Here is a 24,059-nt window from a genome sequence, read left to right on the forward strand (position 1 = left end):
CATCCTTCGTCCTGTAAACAGGCCACAACATCCAGGGACATCCCACAAGGGCTCTTAACAATTTTCATGCCATGCACTATTTTTTCCAATCAGGTGAAGCCTAGGGACCCTTTCTCAGAATTGTTTTTATAAATGCATAACATAAGATGCACAAGATTACAAAATGAGCCAATTATATTTAAATTCAGTTATCAAAATACTTAAAAAGAAACCATTATACTAATATTCAAGCTTCCTTATTAATGCATTAAATGACATGATTTAGTGGTGATCCTAATAACTACCATAATTTTGTAGTCATGAGTGAAATGGTATTTCAAGATATCTGCAATACCGTCCTGTGATATGAAAATGTGATTTCTGTTGGTGACAGAGTCACTGTGGCTTACAACTAGCATTCAAAGTGAAATGGAGAAGACATTTTTTGTGTTCAAACATAATAACTGTCCCTTCCATTAGGAAACTCGTACCAACTCCCACCCAGTAGACCCACTCTGAGGCCACAGGAATGACCCTGTGACCCAGGTTGGGCCAACCAGAGTGCTCCTTCTCCTTAACTATAGCCACTGGCCCACAGCTTGGCATGACACCAGGGCTGAGCCTATCGAGTTTCCCTGATCCTCTCAGTCATTCTCATTGGCCCAGCATTAGGCACATGACTGAGGCTGAGCCCATCTGGATTCCTGATCCCCTCTAAACTGCAACCGCTTAAGGAACAGAGGACAAAGTGGACGCTCAAAGGTCCTACAAGCTTATATTAGTAATACAAGAGTGAGACTGAAATAGCAAATTCTTACTGAAGATTTGTGTTTAAAGAGAAATTGCCTTGGCCGGCTGTGGTGGCTCACGCCTGTAATCCTAGCACTCTGGGAGGCAGAGGTGGGAAGATCACTCAAGGTCAGGAGTTCAAGACCAGCCTGAGCAAGAGTGAGACCCTGTCTCAACTAAAAAAATAGAAAGAAATTAATTGGCCAACTAAAAATATATAGAAAACATTAGCCAGGCATGATGGTGCGTGCCTGTAGTCCCAACTACCCTGGAGGCTGAAGCAGGAGGATTGCTTGAGCCCAGGAGTTTGAGGTTGCTGTGAGCTAGGCTGATGCCATGGCACTCTAGGCCAGCACTGTAGCCTGGGCAACAGAGTGAGACTCTGCCTCAAAAAAAAAGAGAGAGAGAGAAATCACCTTCACAATCATTCCTAGGGCCTGATTATCCTCTGGATCATCGGTACTTTATAAAACCCAAAAAAGTACATTTCACATTACCATGTTCTTTACTAGCACAACAAAATTACAAATTACTAATTGTGGATATTTTAGAATATCTTCCAAAACACCTGTTTGGTCAAAGAGGAAGTAAAATTATGAATCTATATAATTTTTTTTTTTTTTTTTTTTTTTAGCATAGGAGAAAGCTTTTACCAGTTTCACTCCCTGCTACATTCCAAAGGGATAGGGCTCAGTGATCCTACCTCTGATACAAGTAGACAGACTTTTTTATTATTATTTAAATTTTTAAAAATACTTCATATCAAACCACTGGCTTTAATACAAAATTATTACCAAAATTTACTTTACAAAAAAGTGTATTCTAAGTCCAGGAAGGTGGCTCACTCTGGGAGGCCAAAGCAGGAGGATCACTTGAGACAGGAGTTCAAGACCAGCCTGAGTAAGAGTGAGACCCCCCAAAATACAAAAATTAGCCAAGCATTGTGGTGCCTGTAGTCCCAGCTACTCAGGAGGCTGAGGCAGAAGTGATCACTGCAGCCCAGGAGTTTGAGGTTGCTGTGAGCTAGGATGACGCCACTGCACTCTAGCACAGGGGACAGAGCAAGACCCTGTCAAAAAAAAGAGATGCCTATTCTATAGAAAGATGTGAATGTGTGTCTAAAGTTTTTTGTTTATGTAGCAAATATCTATCAATATTTGCTGTTATAGGAATTTAAACTGAGGAAAATTTTAATATATTTTAACTTTTCAAAATAAATCCATTGTATGTTCACATATGTTATAAGTTGAGGTGTCTTCCCTCAAAATTCATTTGTTGGAGTTTTAACTCCCAGTACCCCAGAATGTGACCTTATTTGGAGACAGGCTTTAAAGAGGTAATTAAGTTAAAATGAGGTCACTAGGGTGAACCCTGGTCCAATATGACTGGTGTCCTTATAAAACGGGAAATCTGGAGACACACACACACACACACACACACACACACACACACACACACACACAGAAAAACACCATATGAGAGCCAGGAAAAGGAATGCCAGCAAACCTCCAAAAGCTAGGGAAAGGGAAACAGCAGATTCTCTCTCATGGCCCTCAAAGGGAACAAACTGTGCCAACACTTTGATCTCAGACTTTTAGCCTCCAAAACTTTGAAATAGTAAAGTTGTATTGTTTAAGCCACCCAGTACATTGTTACCACAGTACTAGCAAACTAATACAACGTATCATTTTTAAAAAGCATCTACTTTATGAAAAATACCTACATTTTCCAAAACAAAAATTAGTGAGAAGGGTTGCATTGTATTATATTTTTTAAAATCTCCTTAATATCTAGCTTGACTGAAGGCAGCTGAATTCCCATAGCTGTTTGTGCCTTTGATCTGTTACAACATTACTCAGCTAGTATCCTCTGGAAGACTCTTATATGCATGAGAAAATAAGAGTGCAAGAAAAAGCCAATATCTCATTATTATTATTATTATTATTGACTTAGTTTTAAACTGAGTGGTTCCTTGAAAAGGTCTTGGGAACGCCCCTCACTCACACTTTGAGAACTACAATAGCCAAAATAGATAATCAAGGAGGAAAATAAAACAAGTACTAGAAAAGAAAAAACAATAGCAGAACACCACAAGTCACAGATTCAGCACCATTAGAACTAGGAGGAAAGTTGAGCTCAGTGGCTGGTTCCAAAATGAGCATACAGGCTTTGAAGGAGATGCTAATAGACTCTTGCACCTCCACCCCTACCCCACCTCTCCACCCCCTGGAGGATGATGCTAAGGGGAAGGCAACATATCTTTCTGGTACCTTCTGTGCCCACAGAGAAGGGGATACTGCCTGAAAACTTTTTTTGCACTCCCAGAAGTCAGATTTGGTCTCCTGGAAGGCTGCTTGATCTATGGTTCCCACAGCAACCACTGCCACCTGCTCAGGTGAGTAAAGATGCATGTCAAAAGATAAAATTACAAAAAATTTAGTTAAAGATCTGTCTTTTATTTGTGATTCATGAATTGGGGCGGCCTCCACTCTACAAAATAGAATGAGCGTTCCCACTGGGCAGTGGCAGAACAGTGGGTTTTTAAAGGTGGAAACAAGAAACTAGAACAAGAGGGGAAAAGCTGATTAACAGCCAGGAATTTGTTTTGTAAGGGTTAAAAGCAGAAGGGCCTTCCTTATGCTGGCTTAGGTAGGCTGGAATTTCTTGTTTTCAGGAAAAACTGGTCTGTTTCGGGATATACCTGGTTCCTTAAAGTTTCAGTTTGATTATGTGGCATTTAGCATGAGTGACTTTCTTTTGGTCAGGACTGTTGGGGTTGGGGCCTAGGGCAGGAGTTCAGTCCAAAACAATGGCCTCCCATACTTCTTAGCACCTAACAACTGCTCAGCCTGCTGGTACTGCTGGCCCTGTTGGGCTGGGCCTGGGTGCAGGGGCTACAGGACCTGAGAGTGGGGAACAAGAGACAAAAACAAAGAGAGGGATAGGAGAGAGTGTGCTTCCTTGGAAGGCAGCTGCTCCATCCCCACTGGTGACATCACTGTCCTCAGACCTTCAGTGTGGTGGAAACAGTCCTGTTGGGGTTTATTTCCTGTCCCTCCCTGCTACACCATCAGCCCTGTGGGGGCAGGTAGATATGCTGCTTAAATCTTCCCTGCAACATGCCTGGGTTGTAATGAAAACAAAATTTGTTGTGGTTTGAATGCATCTTGGCGAACGTCAGCTTTTTCGTTTTACTTTTCTAATATTTTTTAAAGGACTGTAACAGGCGCACAAAAAAATGACATCACATCTCCAGGTTAGCACCCCACATGGAGAAACAACGTGACCAGCTCTTAAACCCTCGTGTCCCGCTCCAGTCACTCGCCATCTCCTCTCTCGTCTCCTATATTAACAAAATGCGTAAATGTTAAAGTAATTTTGATACAAAGCGGGAAAAGCCCCAGGCCTGGAGCGCATTTCCATAGGACAAATAAGACCCAGGACTGCTGGCCAGGACGTCTCGTACCCGTCGCCATCCGAGCTCTGCTGCTCCGCCCGCGTCCCTTCCCGCCCCGCCCCCGCCCCCCAACGGCCGCCCACGCCGCCCCTCATTCCCCCCTCCAGCGGCCCCCCTTCGCCAAGACGGCTATCTCTGCCTTGAGTGCCCGCTGGCCCCACCCGCTAAGAGCTCCCATTGGCCAGCGGCCAGAACGCTCCCATTGGCCAAGGGCCCGGCGGGCGGAGGCTCCCATTGGCCAGGTGCTGCGGCTCGCTGCACTGCCTTCTGGGCGTTGTAGTCTCGGCGTCTCCAGCGCGGCCGCCATTGTCCGGCGGGCAGCGAGTCGGGTGGTTTCATCGGCTAAGGCGGCCTTCTGATTTGGCAGTCGACTCGGACGTCCGTCCTCGACCCATCGGTCCGGGATGGACCCCGAAGAAGAAGCGGCAGCAGTGGTGATGGCCACGGGGCCGCCGGAGGTCCGGCTTCAGGTAACAAAAACAATAACGATGGCAGCGGGGTCCCGGCCCAAGGGTCTCCTGGGGAGCCCGACCATTTAGCCTCGCAACGCGCGGTGAGGACGGTACAGGCATTATTATCCTTTCCACACGGGTAAACTGAGGCGCTGGCTCGGCCAGCCGAGAGCGGAGGCGGTATTCAAACCGTGGCTGCTTGGTCCCCACGTGCGCATGCGCCGGGGTGGGCCCGGCTTCCCAGCCCTCAGGTGGGGCGGGGGGTCTTCCCGGCTCCTGCGTTCGGCCGTGCTGCCCCCACGCCCTCCGCGAGCCGGGAAGGGGTGTTCACCGCGAGGACGGGTACTAGCGTCGGCCGAGCACCAAGATGGCGAGCGTTATCAAACAGAGATGTCTTCGTGCGTGGAGGCAGCAGCAGACGCCCTCCGGACTCGGCGCCCCTGCCGCGCGGGTGGGGCACAGCCTCCTGCGGGTAACACCCCGAGTTAGTGTGAGGGGAGCGACTACCAGGGTCGTCCCCTGAGGGACTGTGGAAGCACTGCATTGCAGGGCGGCGAGTGGTTTGCCAGGCCATCTGGGCGTCAAAGCCCCATCCTTTCCAAACAAAGTGGCTGCTGCCTGAGTTCATAAAATGCTGCCTCCACATGGCAGAAACCAAATATAATTCAAACTTCCTTAAGCTCTGCAACTTTGAAATTATGTGCAATTCTGTGTATTTGTGTTTGGTTTGTTTATGGGGATTTGCATTATTTCAGATTTGGTACACAAAGTGAGATATTGGTAATCGTCCATGGTAGGTTTTTTTAGATGTGTGTTGTTCCAAATTTGCATGAAATGTTACTACACTTTAGTTTGTTCTTGCTGTGGATTGGGGAGCAGAGAATGAGCAGTAAGAAAGCCTGAGAGGAAGTGTATTAGTAATCTGTTGCTGTGTAACAAAGAACTCAGAAACTTAGTGGTCTTAAACAACAATAAATATCTCACAGTTTCTGACAGGGATCCTGGAATGACGTCTCTGATGGTTCCGCCCCAGGTTCCTGAAATGACAGTCAAGATGTCAGCTCAATTGTTGCCACCTGAGACTTGACTGAGGCTGGAGGCTCCACCTCCAGCATTGTTCACTGACGTGGCTGTTGGCAGGCCTCAGTTCTTCTGCATGTGAGCCTCTTTGTGGAATTGCTCAGGTGCCCTTACAACATGGTGTCCAGCTTCCCACAGAGGAAGCGATCCAGGAGAGGGCAAGGTAGAAGCTGCCGTGCCTTTCCTGACCTGGACTCAGAATTCACACTCTGTCATTTCCACAGTATCCTATTAATTGTACAAGTCAGCCTTGCTCAGTGTGGAAGAGGACTGCACAAGAGCTAGAGATATTTGGTGGGAGGCCATCTTGGAGGCTGACCATCACAGGCAGAAATGACCAGAAGAGGAGGGCCTCAAGGTCCAGTGTATTAGTTATCTGTGGCTGCCATAACATCACTACAAATCCGATAGTCTTATGATTCTAGAGGTCAGTTTTCTGGGCTGGAATCAAGGTGTGAGCAGAGCCACTCTTCCTGCCGAGGCCCTAGGGGAGGATCCATTTCCTCTCCTTTTCAGCTGTAAGAGCTATACTCCTTGCATTCCTTGCCTTATGGCCCTTTATGGTCCATCTTAAAGCCAGCAGTGTAACATCTTCAATGGTCACATTACCTTCTGTCTTCTACAGTCACATCTCCCTCTTTCTACCTCTTATAAAGATACTTGTGATTGCATTTAGGGACCACCTGTATAATCCAGGGTAATCTCCCTGTTTTAAAATCCTAATCACATCTGAACAATCTCTTTTGCCATTATGGTAGTATTCACAGGTTCTGGGAACTAGGAGCTGGATATCTTAGGGGCCATTATCTAGCCTACCATAGCCAGGCTGAGATGGGTCATCCTGTATCCAGTGGTGATAAGGAACCATTCACATGTTTTAAGCAGGACTGAAATGGGGTTGAAGAAAACCACTCATGCATCTAGGGGTTAGCAGTAGGAGAGATACCTATAGCTGAGCTAAGGCAGTAGGAAAAAGAACGGGGTGGGGCCCAGTAACTAGGTGTAGGCTGATGCTGTGGCAGCCTGGTCAGCAGTGGTAGAGTGTGTGAAGGAGAGAGATCTGAGCACAGCCCCTCACCTCCAGGCCCAGCAGTGCATGACAAGAGGGAGGCTGTAGGGATCTGAGATGGAGCAGCAAGGAAAGTCTCAAAACAGCAAGGACTGGGCTTCTGCTGGAATTCTAAGAAAGAAGCCAAGAGGAGGTGTGATGGACTTGTGGGATGCCACTCTGAGGTCTCATAGCCTGGACAGACCAGTACTCACTGGACCTGGTATCTGAGCTGTCACCAGTGACCCACATAGAGCAGGTGATGGTGGTGGATGGGAGTAGGAGGCATAGGGTGCATGTATCAGGGTTTTCAGGCATTCTGAATGGAAGCTGAAGACACAGGGACAGGAGCAGAGACCTGTTCCTAACCAAAGGCTTCTTTCTACATGTATCCTATCAGAACCACATGCCACCTGTACTAACATTTCTTAGTATTTTTAAATCTCACTTTTTTCTTTAAAAAAAAATACTGTTTTGATTTTTGTATTTTTATTTAATTTAATTATCTTTTCTTTTCTTTTCTTTTCTTTTCTTTTCTTTTCTTTTCTTTTCTTTTCTTTTCTTTTCTTTTCTTTTCTTTTTTTTTTTTGAGATAGTCTCACTCTGTTATCCATGCTGGAGTGCAGTGATGTGATTGTAACTCACTTCATCCTCAAACTCCAGCAATCCTCCCGCTGCAGCCTCCTGAGTAAATGGGATAAAAGGTGCACACCACCATGCCCAGCTGATTTTTTAACATTTTTGTGGAGACGGGGGTCTTGCTATGTTACTGGGGCCGGTTTCAAACTCATGGCCTCAAATGATCCTCCCATGTTGGACTCCCAAAGCACAGGAATTACAGGCATAAGCCACTACAGCAGGCCCAAATACCCTTTTTAAATTGAAGTATTTGCTTTGTGGTTTTTTTCTATTTTCTTTTTTTTTTTTTGAGACAGAGTCTCGCTTTGTTGCCCAGGCTAGAGTGAGTGCCATGGCGTCAGCCTAGCTCACAGCAACCTCAAACTCTTGGGCTCAAATGATCCTCCTGCCCCAGCCTCCCCAGTAGCTGGGACTACAGGCATGCACCACCATACCCGGCTAATTTTTTGTATATATATTTTTAGTTGTCCAATTAATTTCTTTCTATATTTAGTAGAGACAGGGTCTCGCTCAGGCTGGTTTCGAACTCCTGACCTCGAACAATCCGCCCGCCTCGGCCTCCCAGAGTGCTAGGATTACAGGCGTGAGCCACCGCGCCCAGCCTTTTTCTATTTTCTTGATGACTATGATGTTGAACGTATTTTCATGTGCCTATGCCACATATATATCTTCTTTTATATATTCTTTAAAGAAATAACTATTCAGATTCTTTGGCCATTTTAATTGGGTTGTCTTTTTATTATTGAGTTGTAAGAGTTCATTATATAGTCTAGATAGAAGTCTGTTATCAGTATGTGATTCATAATTATTGTCTCCCATTCTGTGAGTTGTCTTCTCACCTTCTTGATAGTGTCCTTTGAAACACAAAAGTTTTTTGTTTTGATAAAGTCCAATTTATTTTGTATTTTGTTGCTTGTGCTTTTTGTTTCATATCTGAGAATCCTCTGCCAGTTCCAAAGTTGCAAAGATTTATCCCTATGTTTTCTTCTAAGACTTTTATAGCTCTTACATTTATATCTTTGATTCATGTTGAGTTAAATTTTGTATATGGTGCTTGCTTCAGCACATATACTAAAATTAGGATGATGCAGAGAAGATTAGCATGGCACCTGCACAAGGATGACATGCAAATTCATGGAGCATTTCATATATTTTTTTAAAATTATGGTGTGAGGTAGGGGATTACAGTGATTTGAATGTGTTTCCCCAATTTTTTTTTTTTTTTTTTTTTTGAGACAGAGTCTTGCTTTGTTGCCCAGGCTAGAGTGAGTGCCATGGCGTCAGCCTAGCTCACAGCAACCTCACACTCCTGGGCTCAAGCGATCCTTCTGTCTCAGCCTCCCGAGTAGCTGGGACTACAGGCATGAGCCACCACGCCCGGCTAATTTTTTCTATATATATTAGTTGGCCAATTAGTTTCTTTCTATTTATAGTAGAGACGGGGTCTCGCTCTTGCTCAGGCTGGTTTCGAACTCCCGACCTCGAGCAATCCGCCCGCCTCGGCCTCCCAGAGAGCTAGGATTACAGGCGTGAGCCACTGCGCCCGGCCGTTTCCCAAATTTTTATGTGTTAGAAACTTAATTTCCAAATTCATATGTTGATGGCATTTGGAGATGCTACTTTTGGGAGATAATTAGGATTAGATAAGGCTATCAGGGTGGGGTCTCCATGATAGGACTACTTCATAAGAAGAGAGGCCTAATCTAGCACACTCTTGCCTTCTCACCATGTGATGCCTTTTGCTATGAAGACCCATTACCAGATGCTGGTGCCATAATATTGAACTTTCCAGTGTCTAGAACTGTAAGAAGTAAATTTATTTTCTGTATCAGTTACCCAGTCTGATAATTATCCAGTCTGTTCGAGACCAGCCTAGGCAACATAGCAAGACCTTGTCTCTATAGAAAATTTAAAAATTAGCTGGCCATGGCAGCATGCTCTTGTAGTCCTAACTACTTAGGAGGCTGATACAGGAGAATCACTTGGATTCAGCCCTGGAGTTTGAGGCTGCAGTGGGCTATGATCACACTACTGCAGTCCAGGCTGGGCAACATAGTGAGACCCTGTCTCAAAAAAAAAAAAAATTGAATTTTTCACATAAAAGTATGACCTAATTTACAGCTTCTCTATAAAGATTGGCAGTTCTGAACACATGGGGCCTGTATTTCCCTGTAATCAGTCAATTCTAAGTCCCTGCTGCCCTTTGAGTTAGGGGCCATACTCCTGTTACCTCCAGCCGCACTGGGTAAGTGCCCTGGTGGCCTCTTTTAACTACCCCACTTCTGTCCCATGAGCCTGCCTGGCCCTGAAGGCAGGTAAATTTCTGACTCCAACCATGCACCCCTCTTTTCAGGGAGGATGATGATCCTCACTTTGTATCTAAAGATTAATGAATGTATTAGTTAGATGTTGCTGTGTAACAAACTATCTGAAAACTTGGTATCTTTAAACAGTAGCTCGTTCCTTAGCTCACAGACCTACAAGCCAGTGGTTTAGGTCAATCTCTGTTGCCACCTTCACCTGTCTGATCATTTGTAGGTCAGCTGTGGTTGACTTTGTTGATCTTTCTGGATCCTCTCACATGTCCTCACTGTATAGCCCATGCCTATGTGTAGTGACTTAGTAGGTTCCCAGTGAGACCTGATTCCCATCACTGATAACATGAACTCCCTCAGAACACTGACCTGCCTCTTTCCCCATTCTTTACTACCAGAGAACTCTGAAGGGGACAATCCAACTGATTGAGAAAATGTGTGTGATATTTTAGGAGCCAGTGACTTTCCGGGATGTGGCTGTGGACTTCACCCAGGAGGAGTGGGGGCAGCTGGACCCTACCCAGAGGACCCTCTACCGTGACGTGATGCTAGAAACCTTTGGGCATCTGCTCTCCATAGGTAAGGCCTGCTTCTCAAGCTGTGGTGACTGATTCTTCCTGGGTTATAGGTTGTGAGGCCACTGGTGTGAGGATATGACCTTGGGTTCTCACTGCCAGTGAGACATGCATGCAGGGGGTTATCCACCCTATTTTGTCCCAGTGAAAAGCCTTCACTTTGTTGTGAGATGCCCACATGTCCTGATAGGAGTCTAGACTGGAACATGGTCTGCTTCTTTCTCTCCAAAGCAATAACCCACATCCTGTGTCTTTCCCTGTGTTCAGGTCCTGAACTTCCCAAACCTGAAGTCATCTCCCAGCTGGAACAAGGAGCTCAGCTGTGGGTGGCAGAGAGAGAAACTACCCAGGGCCATTGTCCAGGTAAGAACTCACCAAGTGGGAGCCCCTAATAGGAGCAGCCCAAGAGATGCACTTCATGGAAACGGTGGTGCCTGGGGGTCCTCAAGACCACCCTGTTTTCCAGGAGCTCACAGACTCAGCATAGAGTCATATTCATAGCTATGACTTTTTATTTTTTTATTTTATTTTATTTTATTTATTTTTTTGAGACAGAGTCTCGCTTTGTTGCCTAGGCTAGAGTGAGTGCTGTGACGTCAGCCTAGCTCACAGCAACCTCAAACTCCTGGGCTTAAGCAATCCTTCTGCCTCAGCCACCCGAGTAGCTGGGACTACAGGCATGCGCCACCATGCCTGGCTAATTTTTTTTTTTATATATATATTAGTTGGCCAATTAATTTCTTTCTATTTATAGTAGAGACGGGGTCTCGCTCTTGCTCAGGCTGGTTTCGAACTCCTGACCTCGAGCAATCCGCCCGCCTCAGCCTCCCAGAGAGCTAGGATTACAGGCATGAGCCATCGCGCCTGGCTTTTTTATTTTTAAGAGATAGTCTTGGGCCAGGTGCGGTGGGTCATGTCTGTAATCCTAGCACTCTGGGATGCCGAGGCGGGCAGATTGCTCAAGGTCAGGAGTTCAAAACCAGCCTGAGCAAGGGTGAGACCCCATCTCTAGTATAAATAGAAAGAAATTAATTGGCCAACTAATATATATAGAAAAAATTAGCCATGCATAGTGGGGCATGCCTGTAGTCCCAGCTACTCGGGAGGCTGAGGCAGTAGGATCGCTTGAGCCCAGGAGTTTGAGATTGCTGTGAGCTAGGCTGATGCCACGGCACTCACTCTAGCCTGGGCAACAAAGTGAGACTCTGGCTCAAAAAAAAAAAAAAAGAGATAGTCTTGCTCTGTCCCCCTTGCTGAAGTGCAGTAGCACCATCATAGCTCATTTTAACCTCAGATTCCTGAGCTCAAGTCATCCTCCTGCCTCAGTCTCCCAAGTAGCTGGAACTACAGGTGCATGCCACTGTGCTTGACTAATTTTGTAAATTTTTTGTAGAGACAGAGTCTCTATGTTGCCCCCACTGGTCGCAAACTCTTGGTCTCAAGGATCCTCCTGCCTCATCTTCCCAAAGTGTTGAGATTGCAGGTGTGAGCCACTGCACCCGGCCAACAATTGATTATAATGAAAGGATACAGAGCAAAGCCAGGAGAGGGAAAAGGCACATGGAGTGAAGTCCAGAGGAAATCAGACATAAGTTTCCAGAGTCCTCTACCTGTGAATTCACACAGGACATGCTTAGTTCCCCAAGCAGTTAGTTGTGACAACACATGAGAAGTGTTTTGTACCAGGGAAGCTTGGGAGAGACTCAGTGTGAGAGGTTAGGGATTTTTACTGGGGCTGGTCAGACTCCACTGCCTGGCACAGGCCAAGATTCCAGACTGCCGGGAGAAAGCCAGTGGTTTCAGAATAAACCATGTTGTGTGCATAAACTGTGGGTGCAGTGAACTACTCCTACCAGTTAGAGTAGTGATGGAAACCCTCCCCACATCCAAATTCCCGGATGCAGCCAAGGGCCAACCTTGTGAGCACACCTCTCTAAAAATGGCAATTGGGGACCTACCCTGTTAACTCTTTTCTGCATGGTGCTCCATAGCCTTCTCACCTGTGTTCCTCTTCCTCTGAGTTCAGAGACCATTCACCTCTTCTCCAGTGGACGTAGTCCCACCCCTTCCTCTCCCTCTGCTCTGTCTTCCTTTCCAGGTTGTTCCCTCTCTCACCAGCCTTATCAGCATGCCCTTTCCATGGGATCATTCTGATGTGTGAACCTGTCATTCATCTCCATTTTGTTCTTGTGTGTCCAGAGTCTATAAACCTTTGCCCCACACCTGTCTTCTAGTCTGTTATCAATAAAGATTGCATTTAGCTGTAAATGCCTTAAAACCAGGTTAGAGCAGCTTAAAAGCAAGAGGGAAGCGTATTTCTCACAAAGCAGGAGCCCTGAGTCTGCTGGCATTGGCTAGGCATCTCAGAGATGCCACAGCCAGTTGTTCTGTGATTCTCCCAGGCGATCCTTGGGGTTAGAGTGTGACTACAACAGCTCCATCCATCACATCTGCACCAGGCAGGAAGGAGGGGGAAAAGTAGGAAGAATGGTGCCAGCCACATCTGTCCCCTTTTGTCATAACTCCAGATGTTATCCCTTGGGGTCTCTTTGGGCAGGACTAGGTCACCTCTACCTGCCCTGACCCTAGTTGCTAGGGAAGCTGGAAGGCGGGGTAGGTCTAGATTATCATAACTGGCTTAGGCAAGTCATAATTCCTTCCCTTGATTGGTACGTTGGTACCCTGACCGCATACTAGAAGAAGGAGGATTTGGCTAAAGGATACACAACCAGCAGTACCTGCAGATCAGCCTCCCACCTGAATGCTTCTGATGACACCCAGATCTTTCTGATTCTACATGGAGACACATGTACCTCCATAATAGGTACATGTGATCTACCCTGGGGTGGGGGTGGAGGTGTGAATCTGCAGCATGCCTTGGTGTGTTCCTGCCTCATTTATTGGTTGTAACTACTGTTACTTCAGACTTTTATGTCAGAAGCAAATTATCTTCCTGGACGTAGGCCTTTGACCCACTGGTTTTATGCTGTAACTAAATCCAGGTTCTAAATCTATTAATGTGAGGCTGGTCCAAGTGCAGTGGTGTTTACAACTAATTCATAACCAGTTACATATTTGTTCCTTCTCCACTCCCACTGCTTCACTTGAGTAGACTTAGCAAAAATAATAAAATGTGTCCTGTAAATATTAAGGAAAATGTCCTGCTTGTACAGATTAGGGGTGTGAGGTCAAAATTGTGATGGACAGACTATTTCAAGAACTTAACATCCACAGCCTGGGCAACATAGCAAGACCCTATCTCTATAAGAAATGAAAAAATATACGTCTGGCCTAGCATGGTGGTACGCACCTGTAGTCCCAGCTACTAGGGAGGCTGAGGCTGGGGGATCACTTGAGCCCCAGAGTTTAAAGCTGCAGTGAGCTATGATTGTACCACTGCACTCTAGCCTGAGTGACAGAGCTAGACTCTGTCTTGGGGTGGGGGGTGGGATCCAGAAAATCGAGAAGCAGATTTTCAAGGCTTTTTGTTTAAAGAAAAACATATTTTTCATGTACTACTTTGTATTAGTTTCCTATTGCTGCTGTAACAAATTACCACAATCTAGGTGGCTTGGAAAAGCACAGATTTATTTTCTTATAGTTGTGGAGGTTGGCAGTCCAAAGGTTCATCGGGGCTGATTCCTGCTGGCAGCTCTAGGAGAAAATCTGTTTCTTTGTTTTTCTTGGCTTCTGGAGGCTTCCCACATTCCTTGGCTCATGGGTCCTTCCTCCATCCTCATAGCACATCACTCTGACCACTGTTTCCATCATAACATCCCCTTTTCTGACTCAGGCCCTCCTGCCTCCCTCCTACATGGACCCTTTGGTGAGATTTAGGGCCACAGGATAATCTGCCATTTCAAGAAGCTTAACTTAATATAGTTGCGATGTAGTTTTGCCACATAAAGTTCCAGTGATTCAGATGTAGGTATCTTTGAGAGGCCTCCCACATACTTGATTAAAAGAGGGAATAGGCTGGGCGCGGTGGCTCACGCCTGTAATCCTAGCACTCTGGGAGGCCGAGGCAGGCGGATTGCTCGAGGTCAGGAGTTCGAAACCAGCCTGAGCAAGAGCGAGACCCCATCTTTACTATAAATAGAAAGAAATTAATTGGCCAACTAATATATATGTATAAAATTAGCCAGGCATGGTGGCGCATGCCTGTAGTCCCAGCTACTCAGGAGGCTGAGGCAGAAGGATTACTTGAGCCCAGGAGTTTGAGGTTGCTGTGAGCTAGGCTGACGCCACGGCACTCACTCTAGCCTGGGCAACAAGCGAGACTCTGTCTCAAAAAAAAAAAAAAAAAAAAAAGAGGGAATAGTGTTTTGTTTTGATTTCTTTATAAGGAAAAGAGTCGTGGTCCAGGAAGATTCCCATTCCTAGTGTGCTCATATGCTTTGGTAGGCTGGGGCTGGCTGCATGATCTCGAGCCCCTCCTTGGCCCTTGCCACTTGTCTTGCTTGATTTCTTATTCTTTCTTTTCTGTAGGAAACATGGCTTCACCTGCTGCAGGTCACCTTCTGGCTGACTGCAGTCCCAACTCTTCTCTCAGTTCCTCTCTATCAGCTGTTCACCCTCTTGGTGGGGACACCCATGGCTTCCCAAACACTGGGCTTGATGGTTTTCCTGGCGACTGGCACTGTGGCTTCGGCCTCCAGGTTGATGCAGGCCAAAACTTGAGCCTGTTTCAGCCTGGATGCTCTGTGTTCCTGACCAGGCCAGTTCATCCCTCACCTAGTGGCCTCCAGTCCCCCTTCTCTTGGTCTTCCTCCCTGCTCTTCCCACAGGCATCATAAGTTTCAGTTGCATACTACGTTTTCTTCTAAGAGTTTTATAGAGGTCAGTGGCACATTGGACTAAATGTCTCTAAGAACATCACCAGTGTTATCTCCCAGCCAGTCTCCTGGCTCAGAGCGTGTTCAGCAGACGTTCCCGAGCACCTACCATGTGCTGCTGCCTGCACTGTGGATGCAGCAAAGAAAATGACAGACGAGGCCTAGCCCTTGCTTAGCATTGAGGGACATGGGTCTGAGAAGTGGTTACCAACACCAGTTGGTGATAAGGCTGTGAAGAAAGTTGTACCTGGGAAGGACAGGGCAGGGCACTCATGAACAGGAGTGGCCAGGACAGGCAGAGAGGCCTGTTTGAGAAGGTGACAGCAAGCTGGGACACGAGGGAGAGGTGGACAGATATCTGGGTTGAGGGTTCTAGGCAAAGGGAGCAGCATGTGCAGAGGGTTGAGGAGGGACATGGGAACCTACTGGAGGAATGGTGAGGAGGCAGCAGGGAGCAGAGTGAGGAAAGGGGCTGAGAAGTCAGTGAGGGGTATCGTGTCCATCACCAGAAGTGACGTGCAGAGTGAGTGGAGGAGTGACTAGGGCTGACTTGTGGTGGTGTATGGGTGGATCTATTTGGTTTTTTAAACAGCTTTATTAAGATATGATTCACGTAACACAAAATTCACCCATTTAAAGTACATAGTTCAGTGGTTTTGAGTATATTCACAGATTGTACACCCTTCACCACTATCCAATTCCAGAATATTGCATCACTGTCTTAGTCATTTTGGACTACCATAACAAAATACTACAGCTTGGGTGGCTTAACAGACATTTCTCACAGTTCTGCAGGCCAGAAGTCCAAGATCAAGATGCCAGCTGATTAGCTTTCTGATAAGGGTCCATTCCTTGTTTGCAGAAGGCTGCCTTCTCACTGTGTCCTCACATGTCAGAAAGAGAGAGAAGAAAGCAAGCTCTTTAGTGTCTCTTATAAGGGCACTAATCTCATTCAGAAAGGTTCCACCCTCAAGACTTAATCACCTTCCAATGTCCCCATCTCCAATACCCACATGAATTTGGGGAGGATACAAACATTCAGTCCCTAGCAGTCCACCTCAAAAGTTGTTTGAGGTGGACCATTCAGTCCACCTCAAAAGTTGCCTATTAGCAATATTTTTCCTAGCCCTTGGCAATCACTAATCTACTTTCTGTCTCTGTGTTTTTGCCTGTTCTGGACATTTCATATAAATGGTATCTTATAATATGTGACCTTTGTGTCTGACTTCTTCACTTAGCATAATGTTTTCAAGGTTCATCCATGTTGTAGCATGTATCAGTATTTTCTTCCTTTTTGTGGCTAAATAATATTCCATTGTGTGGATTGACTACTTTTTGTTTATCCATCTGTTGACAAGCATTGGGATTGTTTCTGCTTTTTGGTTATTACCGTGTTTCCCCGAAAATAAGACAGGATCTTACATTTATTCTTCCTGAAGAAGACACCTTAGGGCTTATTTAAGTATGGTACAACAATCTACATTTATTCAAATATAGTTAAGTCATCTTCTGGAACATCATCATAGTAAAATGGCAGCCATAGCTTCCTTTTTCCCCCTGGGGACATAAAATACCTAAAGCAGAGCATCCCGCTCCTCACTTCACTGTGGAGACTTTCCCCTCAAAGTCTCAGCTCGCAGCACGCACAGGATGGCCAGGACCTGACAGGGGAAGCCGACCTTGTTGGTGAGGCTGCCTGCACCTTTCTGGTCACCTCTGGGATAGTAGCTGTCGTGATGGGGCAGATGAGAAGGAGTACTCGCCTTCTTTACCGCTCCGAGACAAAATGCATGGGTTGTGCAGACACGCTGCATAGCCATGCCCATCACTAGGTCTTATTTTCAGGGTGGGGTTTATATTGCGCAAATGCTTAGAAATCCTGCTAGGGCTTATTTTATGGGTAGGTCTTATTTTCGGGGAAACACGGTATATGAATTGTGCTGCTGTGAACATTCATGTATAAATTTTTGTGTGGGCCAACTTGTATTTTACAAGAATCCTCTGAGTGCTATGCAGAGAGTTGTATTTGGGGGCCAGAGGTGAGAGAGAGCAGGAAGCCTAGTACCTGGCCTGTCTCTGCTCCTCCAGCACCTCTTGTGTGGTCAGGCTCTTGTTCATTTCTTCCTTCAGTGTGTCCATCCAGCATTCACTGAAACAGGCATTTTTGGCACCTACTACCTGTCAGCTCTAGGTACTGGCTGTGGACACTCTGTGTCATGAGATGGACCTTGAAAGAATGGATATGTGTTGTCAGCAAGACTGGAGCAGGTGAGGGGGGCTCAAGAGGGCTGAGGGAAAGCAGGGAAGCAGGGCCCACAGTGGAGTCCATGTCCTAATCCCCAGATTAGGTTATTTTGGATTACTTGGTGGCCCCATTGTAATCACAAGAGTCATTATAAGAACGGGCAAGAGGATCAGTCAGCATAGGAGATAAGATAATAGAAGCAGAGGTCACTGAGAGAAAGATTTGAAGATGCTATACTGCTGGCCTCGGAGGTGAAGGAACAGGCCTGGGAATGAAGGCAGCCTTTAAAACTGGAAGAGTTTCTCCTAGAGCCTCCAAGAGAAACCGGCCCTGCAACACCTTGATTTTAGCACTTCTGCATTCTAGAATTGTAAGATAATAAACGTGTGTTGTTTTAAGATGCCAAGTTTGTGGTAAGTTGTTACAACAGCAAATGGTACCAGTATAGCTTCACTTCATTGTCAGTACCTGGCCAACAGCAGGGCTCAATAAATATTTGTTGACATATTTGAAGACAGGGCACTTGGTGTCAAAATAAGATGCAGGCCAGGCACAGTGGTTCACACCTTTAAGCCTAGCACTCTGGGTGGTTGAGGCAGGAGGATCACTTGAGCTCAGGAGTTCGAGACCAGCCTGAGCAAGAAGAGACACCATCGCTACTAAAAATAGAAAGAATTAGCTGGTTGTGGTGGCAAGTGCCTGTAGTCCCAGCTACTGGGGAGGCTGAGGCAGGAGGATCACTTGAGCCCAGGACTTAGAGTTTGCAGTGAGCTATGATGACACCTCTGCATTCTAGCCTGGGTGACAGAGTGAGTCTCAAAAAAAAAAAAGGAGAATCAGGGGACTTACAAAGGTAATTGCTAGTATCCTAACTGAGTAACCTGAGGTGTTGGGCTTGTCCTGACTCCTTTTTCCCCCCAACCTCTCAGAGCTGTTTGGTTTTCTTTTAGTCTGGGAGCCTAGACGAGAAGGCCAAGCATCACCCAAGGAGCAGGTACTTTTGGAAGAGGAGCCAGCCCATGTGATGGAAAGGGAGGGATTCCTTAGAGATACTCCTTGTCCTTCCATGTTAGGGGAAAACTGGGAGTCTGAAGGCCAGGACCAGGCACTCAGGAAGGACCAGAATAACTGGGAGCAGTTGGAATTTGGCCTCAAGGAAGCACCAATTCAAGATGAAGGCTGTGAAACTCTCAGACTTGGGGAAAACTGTGTCCTGAGTTCAAACCCAAATCTATTCCCAGAGATTTCTAGGAAAGACTATTTCTGTACTTATGACTCACAGGTTACAAACTCGAAACATAATTCAAGCTTAGTCGATCAGCAAACAACGTCCCCAGGAAAACAGCTGTGTGAAAACAGTGACTGCCTCAAAGCTTCCAGTCAGGCTGATCCAGTTATAGAACTTGCAAGAAACCAGGTGCAGGACAAACCCTACAAATGTACTGACTGTGGGAAGTCATTTAACCATAATGCACACCTCACAGTGCACAAGAGGATTCATACAGGAGAGAGACCTTATATGTGCAAAGAATGTGGGAAAGCCTTCAGCCAGAACTCCTCCCTTGTTCAACATGAGCGAATCCACACAGGAGACAAGCCATATAAATGTGCTGAATGTGGGAAATCTTTCTGCCATAGTACACACCTTACTGTGCACCGGAGGATTCACACAGGGGAGAAACCCTACGAGTGTCAGGACTGTGGGAGGGCCTTCAACCAGAATTCATCCCTGGGTCGGCACAAGAGGACACATACTGGAGAGAAGCCGTACACCTGCAGTGTGTGTGGGAAATCCTTCTCTCGGACCACTTGCCTTTTCCTGCACCTGAGAACTCACACTGAGGAGAGGCCCTATGAGTGTAACCACTGTGGGAAGGGCTTCAGGCACAGCTCATCCCTGGCCCAGCATCAGCGAAAACATGCTGGGGAGAAGCCCTTTGAGTGCCGCCAAAGGCTGATCTTTGAGCAGACACCAGCTTTGATGAAGCATGAGTGGGCGGAAGCCCTTGGCTGCGACCCACCTTTGAATCAAGATGAGAGGACTCACCAGAGCGACAGGCCCTTTAAATGTAATCAGTGTGGGAAGTGTTTCATTCAGAGCTCTCACCTCATCCGACACCAGATAACTCACACCAGAGAGGAGGAGCCCCGTGGGCGTAACCGACAGCGTGAACAATCCTTTGCCCGGAGCTCACACCTTGGAGCACACACCTTGTCCGGCATCAGCACTTGAATTCGAGGGAGAACTCTGCAGGTGGGGCAAAGGCAAGACAGTCAGAAAACAGGGCTCTGGCCTTGTTTGACATCCACGAAATCATGCAAGAGAAAAACCCCATGCATGTTATTGGGGTGGAAGAGCCTTCTGTGGGTGCTTCCATGTTATTTGACGTCAGAGAATCCACATAGGAGACAAACTCTGCAGATGACTTTTAACCACAGGTACAAAAATGTGGTAAGTCCACATGGTGGAATCATGGAAAGAGAGGCTAGGAGTGGAAATATTGATGATGACCTCTGACTTTTTGTGGAAATGGTATCTCCCAAACACCTGAGGTTAGTAGTTTCCAAATCTATCAAGCTAAGTGCACCCTTTAACAACAGATATTTTGTAATGTTCCCTCTGTTACTCTAAAATTAGTTAACAAGTAATAAAACCTACTCACATGTGTAATGTCAAAAAATCAATATACAGCCTATTTTGTAAAGGATAATTAAAGTGAAAGTAATTTATGGTAGAGTAACGTAATAGAGTAATGTGTGCCGAGTCTATGCGGTATCTTACCTTGTCATTGTGTGGGCCCAGTTACACCAGGAGACCTGGGGCAATAGTCTATTGCTTATAGACTGGTACAGGCTATGGTGTTAGCCAGGAAATACCATGACAGGCATTCCTATATGGGATTTAATTTTACAATGTAGTGACTAACTGTTGGATAAGTTTTGAAGAAAACAAAATGTCATCACATTTCTGGAAAATTCTTTGTAAATTTCAAGCATGCAGCAATTGTGTTTATGTGTGAAGTTGATTTTTTGTACTGCTAACAGATTGTTTCACACTTGTGTCCATGGTCCACTGGGGCCAGCTTTGTGCTTCATAGCCATTGCAATGTGCTTGGCTCCTGCCCTCATTTCAACCACACATATCTCCAAATCATATGACATAGACGCACATATAATTTCACTACATTCTGTGGTTGGTGTCATAAGTCCTTTTGAAAACCATTGCCTCAGAATGAGCCAGAGGTTCTCATTCAGGTGGCTTTTGCCCCCAGGGAACATTTGGTGATGTCTGGAGACATTTTTGTTTGCAGTGACTAGGGGGAAGGGTGCCACTGGCATCTAGTGAGTAAAGGCCAGGGATGCTGCTCAGCATCTTACAGTGCCCAGGACTGCTCAACAAAGAATTGTCTAGCCCCAAAAGTGCCAAGGTGGAGAAGCCCTGGCATAAACCCAGCCCAGCAATATAGCCAGTGTTTTCTAAACTCTGAAAATTGATTAATTGGGCTGTACTAACAATCATGTAAGTTTGATTTTAACAAATGGTGTCATCAGCTAGTTTATACATGATATATTTTTTAGTAAATCTTGCAGCATTCATAATAGGAAGAAAGGAAGAGAATCTACTTATTTTTCTGAATAATCTTTTAGCATTTATTGTGGACATTTTAAAACATGAATAATATATTTTCACTGGTATCCCCACCCCTCTTCTGCCACTGGATTATTTTCACATCAGTCCCAGAAATCATATTATTTCATCTCTAAGAGGCAAGACTTTATATATATAAAACCATGTTGATCCATAGGGACAAATCCATTCTCATCATCATACTTACCCATCATTTGCCCTTTTTGGTGTGCACCGATGCTGTGAAAGCAACAGTGGGTAGAACTGCCAAGCCTGAGTTCCAGTGAGGGCAGTGGCCCCAGGGTTCTTTGTATTTTTCCCCACTGGGCACTGCAGTAAAGAAAAAAAAATGCTCATTTACTGATCTGTGATGCAACAAGAAAAATTGTTAATTTTATTAAATCTTAAGTCGAATTACATTGACATTATCACATATTGTTAAATATCTAGTGTTGAGATGTCCCTGATATGCCTCATAAATTTGTTTTCTATTTGTTTTGCTGTAATTATGATCAAAACAAAGGTCTACATGGTGCATTTGGTTACTTTGCTTTCTTAAGTCTCTATTAATCCCACTCTTTTTTAGTCCTATATTTGTTGAACCTAAATTTTGTCCCCACCATGAGCCTGCCCATCACACCCTACTGAGAGGCCTCAAGAGGTCCTGTGGACTCCTGCTGGACCCCTGCTTTTCTCAGAGCTCATCTCCCCTACCTTGCTTAGGGCCTCTGCTGGAGGAACATAGGAAGATCTCTTACCCAACTGTCAGTGCCAGACAAAGCCAGACTGTCATTCACATTTTTAGGAAGCAGGATATTCTAACATGACCATTAGTGTCCATAGTGGGAAGCTCCACCTTCATTGTCATACTGCTTTCCTCCAGGTTTTCTCCTGAGGAAAGCAAGAGTTTCTGACCTTTTGTCCATGCAGTTCTTGACACAGAAAGAACACTACATCAAGGTGTTGGTCCTTGGTGTCTCATAGCACAAGGGATATAAAAACCAAGGATTTAAACCTGCCTAATTTCTAACTTAAAATGAAACAAATCATTGACTGTCCATAAGCCGTAGCTACAGCCAAATGCCTATTCCACTGATACACTCAGTCATATGCTGCAATCATGCAAAACATCGCCAGGTCATTCCTTTGGTATTCCCATTACAGTTGCATCCTAATGAAGTTAGATACCGTCAACATCAAAAATTAGAAGGAAAGAAAATTGATCACAGTACATCTCAACATGTAAAAAGTGCTTCATAAAAATAAACTGCAGAAGAAATTTTGGATTGGCAGGGTATAGAGTTGAATGGAAGAGTGATCATTCTGGGAAAACAGCAGCAGTTCTCATAACCCTGTCAGAATGGTTTACAACACAACTTGGCTGAGGTTGTAGCAGCCCCACTGTAAACTGGGGACAAACACATTAAGTAGAAGGAACACGCTGTAGTGATCTTTGTGTATTTTCCATTTCTCATTTCAATTCATGTTTTCTAGGCATGATGTTCCTGCTGGTTTCCTTGTAGATATTTTGAAACAGATAAGAAACTCCTTGGGAAATTATGTAACTAGGGAAAATACATAGTTTGTTTGTTTATAAAAGTCATACAATTCTTTGTAGCAAAACTTAGAAAATGCACAAAAGTAAAAAAAAAAAAGCATGGAAACTTACATAAAATTTGTTTCCTCTTCAGCCATCCTTAGATGGCAATTACCATTGAGATTTTGCTAATTTTCCTTGCAACTTTCTCTTAAAATATGCATATGTGTACACATAACATATAGTGTACACTAAATCTTATAAATACACAGGCATATATACGTGTATAGTTAACTTGCATTTAGAAATTTGGGATCCTGGCCAGGCACAGTGGCTCATGCCTGTAATTCTAGCACTCTGGGAGGCCGAGGCAGGAGAATCGCTTGAGTTCAGGAGTTTAAGACCAGCCTGAGCAAGAGCAAGACCCCGTCTCTACAAAAAATAGAAAAATTAGCGGGGCATAGTGGTCCTGGCCTGTATTTCCAGCTACCTGGGAAGCTGAGGCAGGAGGATCACTTGAGCCCAGGAGTTTGAGGTTGCTGTGAGCTGCAATTATGCCACTGCACTCTTCCTGGGGTGACAGAGCAAGACTGTCTCAAAAAAAGTAGGGGATCCCTTCTAGTTCTCTTGTAATATGTGCTTCTTACTATCTTTTGAGGATTTTCTCTATGGGTTTCATGTAGCTTTGAAAATGCCATGAGGATTGTAACAGTGTACCCTCCACCCAGTATTTTGCCAGCCTTGAGCTTTCTCAATGGGGATGTAGGGAGGGGAGGGGTCCTATATATTTCCAGTGGGAGTATGAATTGATAACTTCTGTGGAGGGTAGTTTATCAGTTGCTATCTAAATTACAAGTATATAAACCTTTGTCTCAGCAAAACCTGCTGGGAATGAACCCTACAGATATATTTGTATGTGTACAGACTGTACTTGGTTTTCTTCATTATGCTGTTGATTTTAAAAGCAAAAATTTGGAAATAACCTCCATGTCCACCATGGGGAACTGCTAAGTAATTTATGGTGGAATGGAGACCACAGCCTTAAAATGAAGACTGTCTTTATATACAGGTTGAGTATCCCTTATCTGAAGTGCTTGAGACCAGATGTGTTTTGGATTTTTGGATGGATTTTTGGATTAGGGATGCTCAGTTGTACTATTGTGAGAATGAGCTCCAAGGTAAATGGGAAAAAAGCAAGGTGTAAAACTGTATAGTGTGTTTCCATTTATGTAAAGAGGAAGCATTTGCTTTTACATATACACACACATAATCTCTGAAAGGGTAAAAAGTAAACAAGCATACTGGCTGTCCTTGGGGAGGTGAATTGGGACAGTGATCAGGAATAATTTTCATGCTATATCTTTTTATATTTTTGGAATTTTGAAACATGTAAAGTATTGCCAGTTCAAAAAATAAATTTAAATTTAAAATCTCAACTCTTTCATATTAAAGTAAATTTGATCATTTGTTTCATTGTTTG

At 45.0% G+C, this 24,059-nt stretch overlaps 1 protein-coding gene and 1 non-coding gene across 2 annotated transcripts; both read left to right on the forward strand.

Annotated features, from left to right (window-relative positions):
• Positions 1-4,475: 4,475 nt before the first annotated feature.
• Positions 4,476-24,015, forward strand: ZNF8 (zinc finger protein 8). The gene is given in 5 exon segments (XM_012758096.3): positions 4,476-4,695; positions 10,212-10,338; positions 10,602-10,697; positions 18,365-19,608; positions 19,611-24,015. Coding segments are annotated over 5 exon segments (1,743 nt in total). The 5' UTR covers positions 4,476-4,629; the 3' UTR covers positions 19,821-24,015.
• LOC142861445 (U6 spliceosomal RNA) lies at positions 8,495-8,598 on the forward strand. Its single transcript, XR_012912675.1, has one exon. It is a non-coding gene; the product is annotated as a U6 spliceosomal RNA (small nuclear RNA).
• Positions 24,016-24,059: the final 44 nt, after the last annotated feature.

The sequence above is a fragment of the Microcebus murinus genome, chromosome 16 (genome assembly GCF_040939455.1).
Source record: "Microcebus murinus isolate Inina chromosome 16, M.murinus_Inina_mat1.0, whole genome shotgun sequence".
NCBI lineage: Eukaryota > Metazoa > Chordata > Mammalia > Primates > Cheirogaleidae > Microcebus > Microcebus murinus.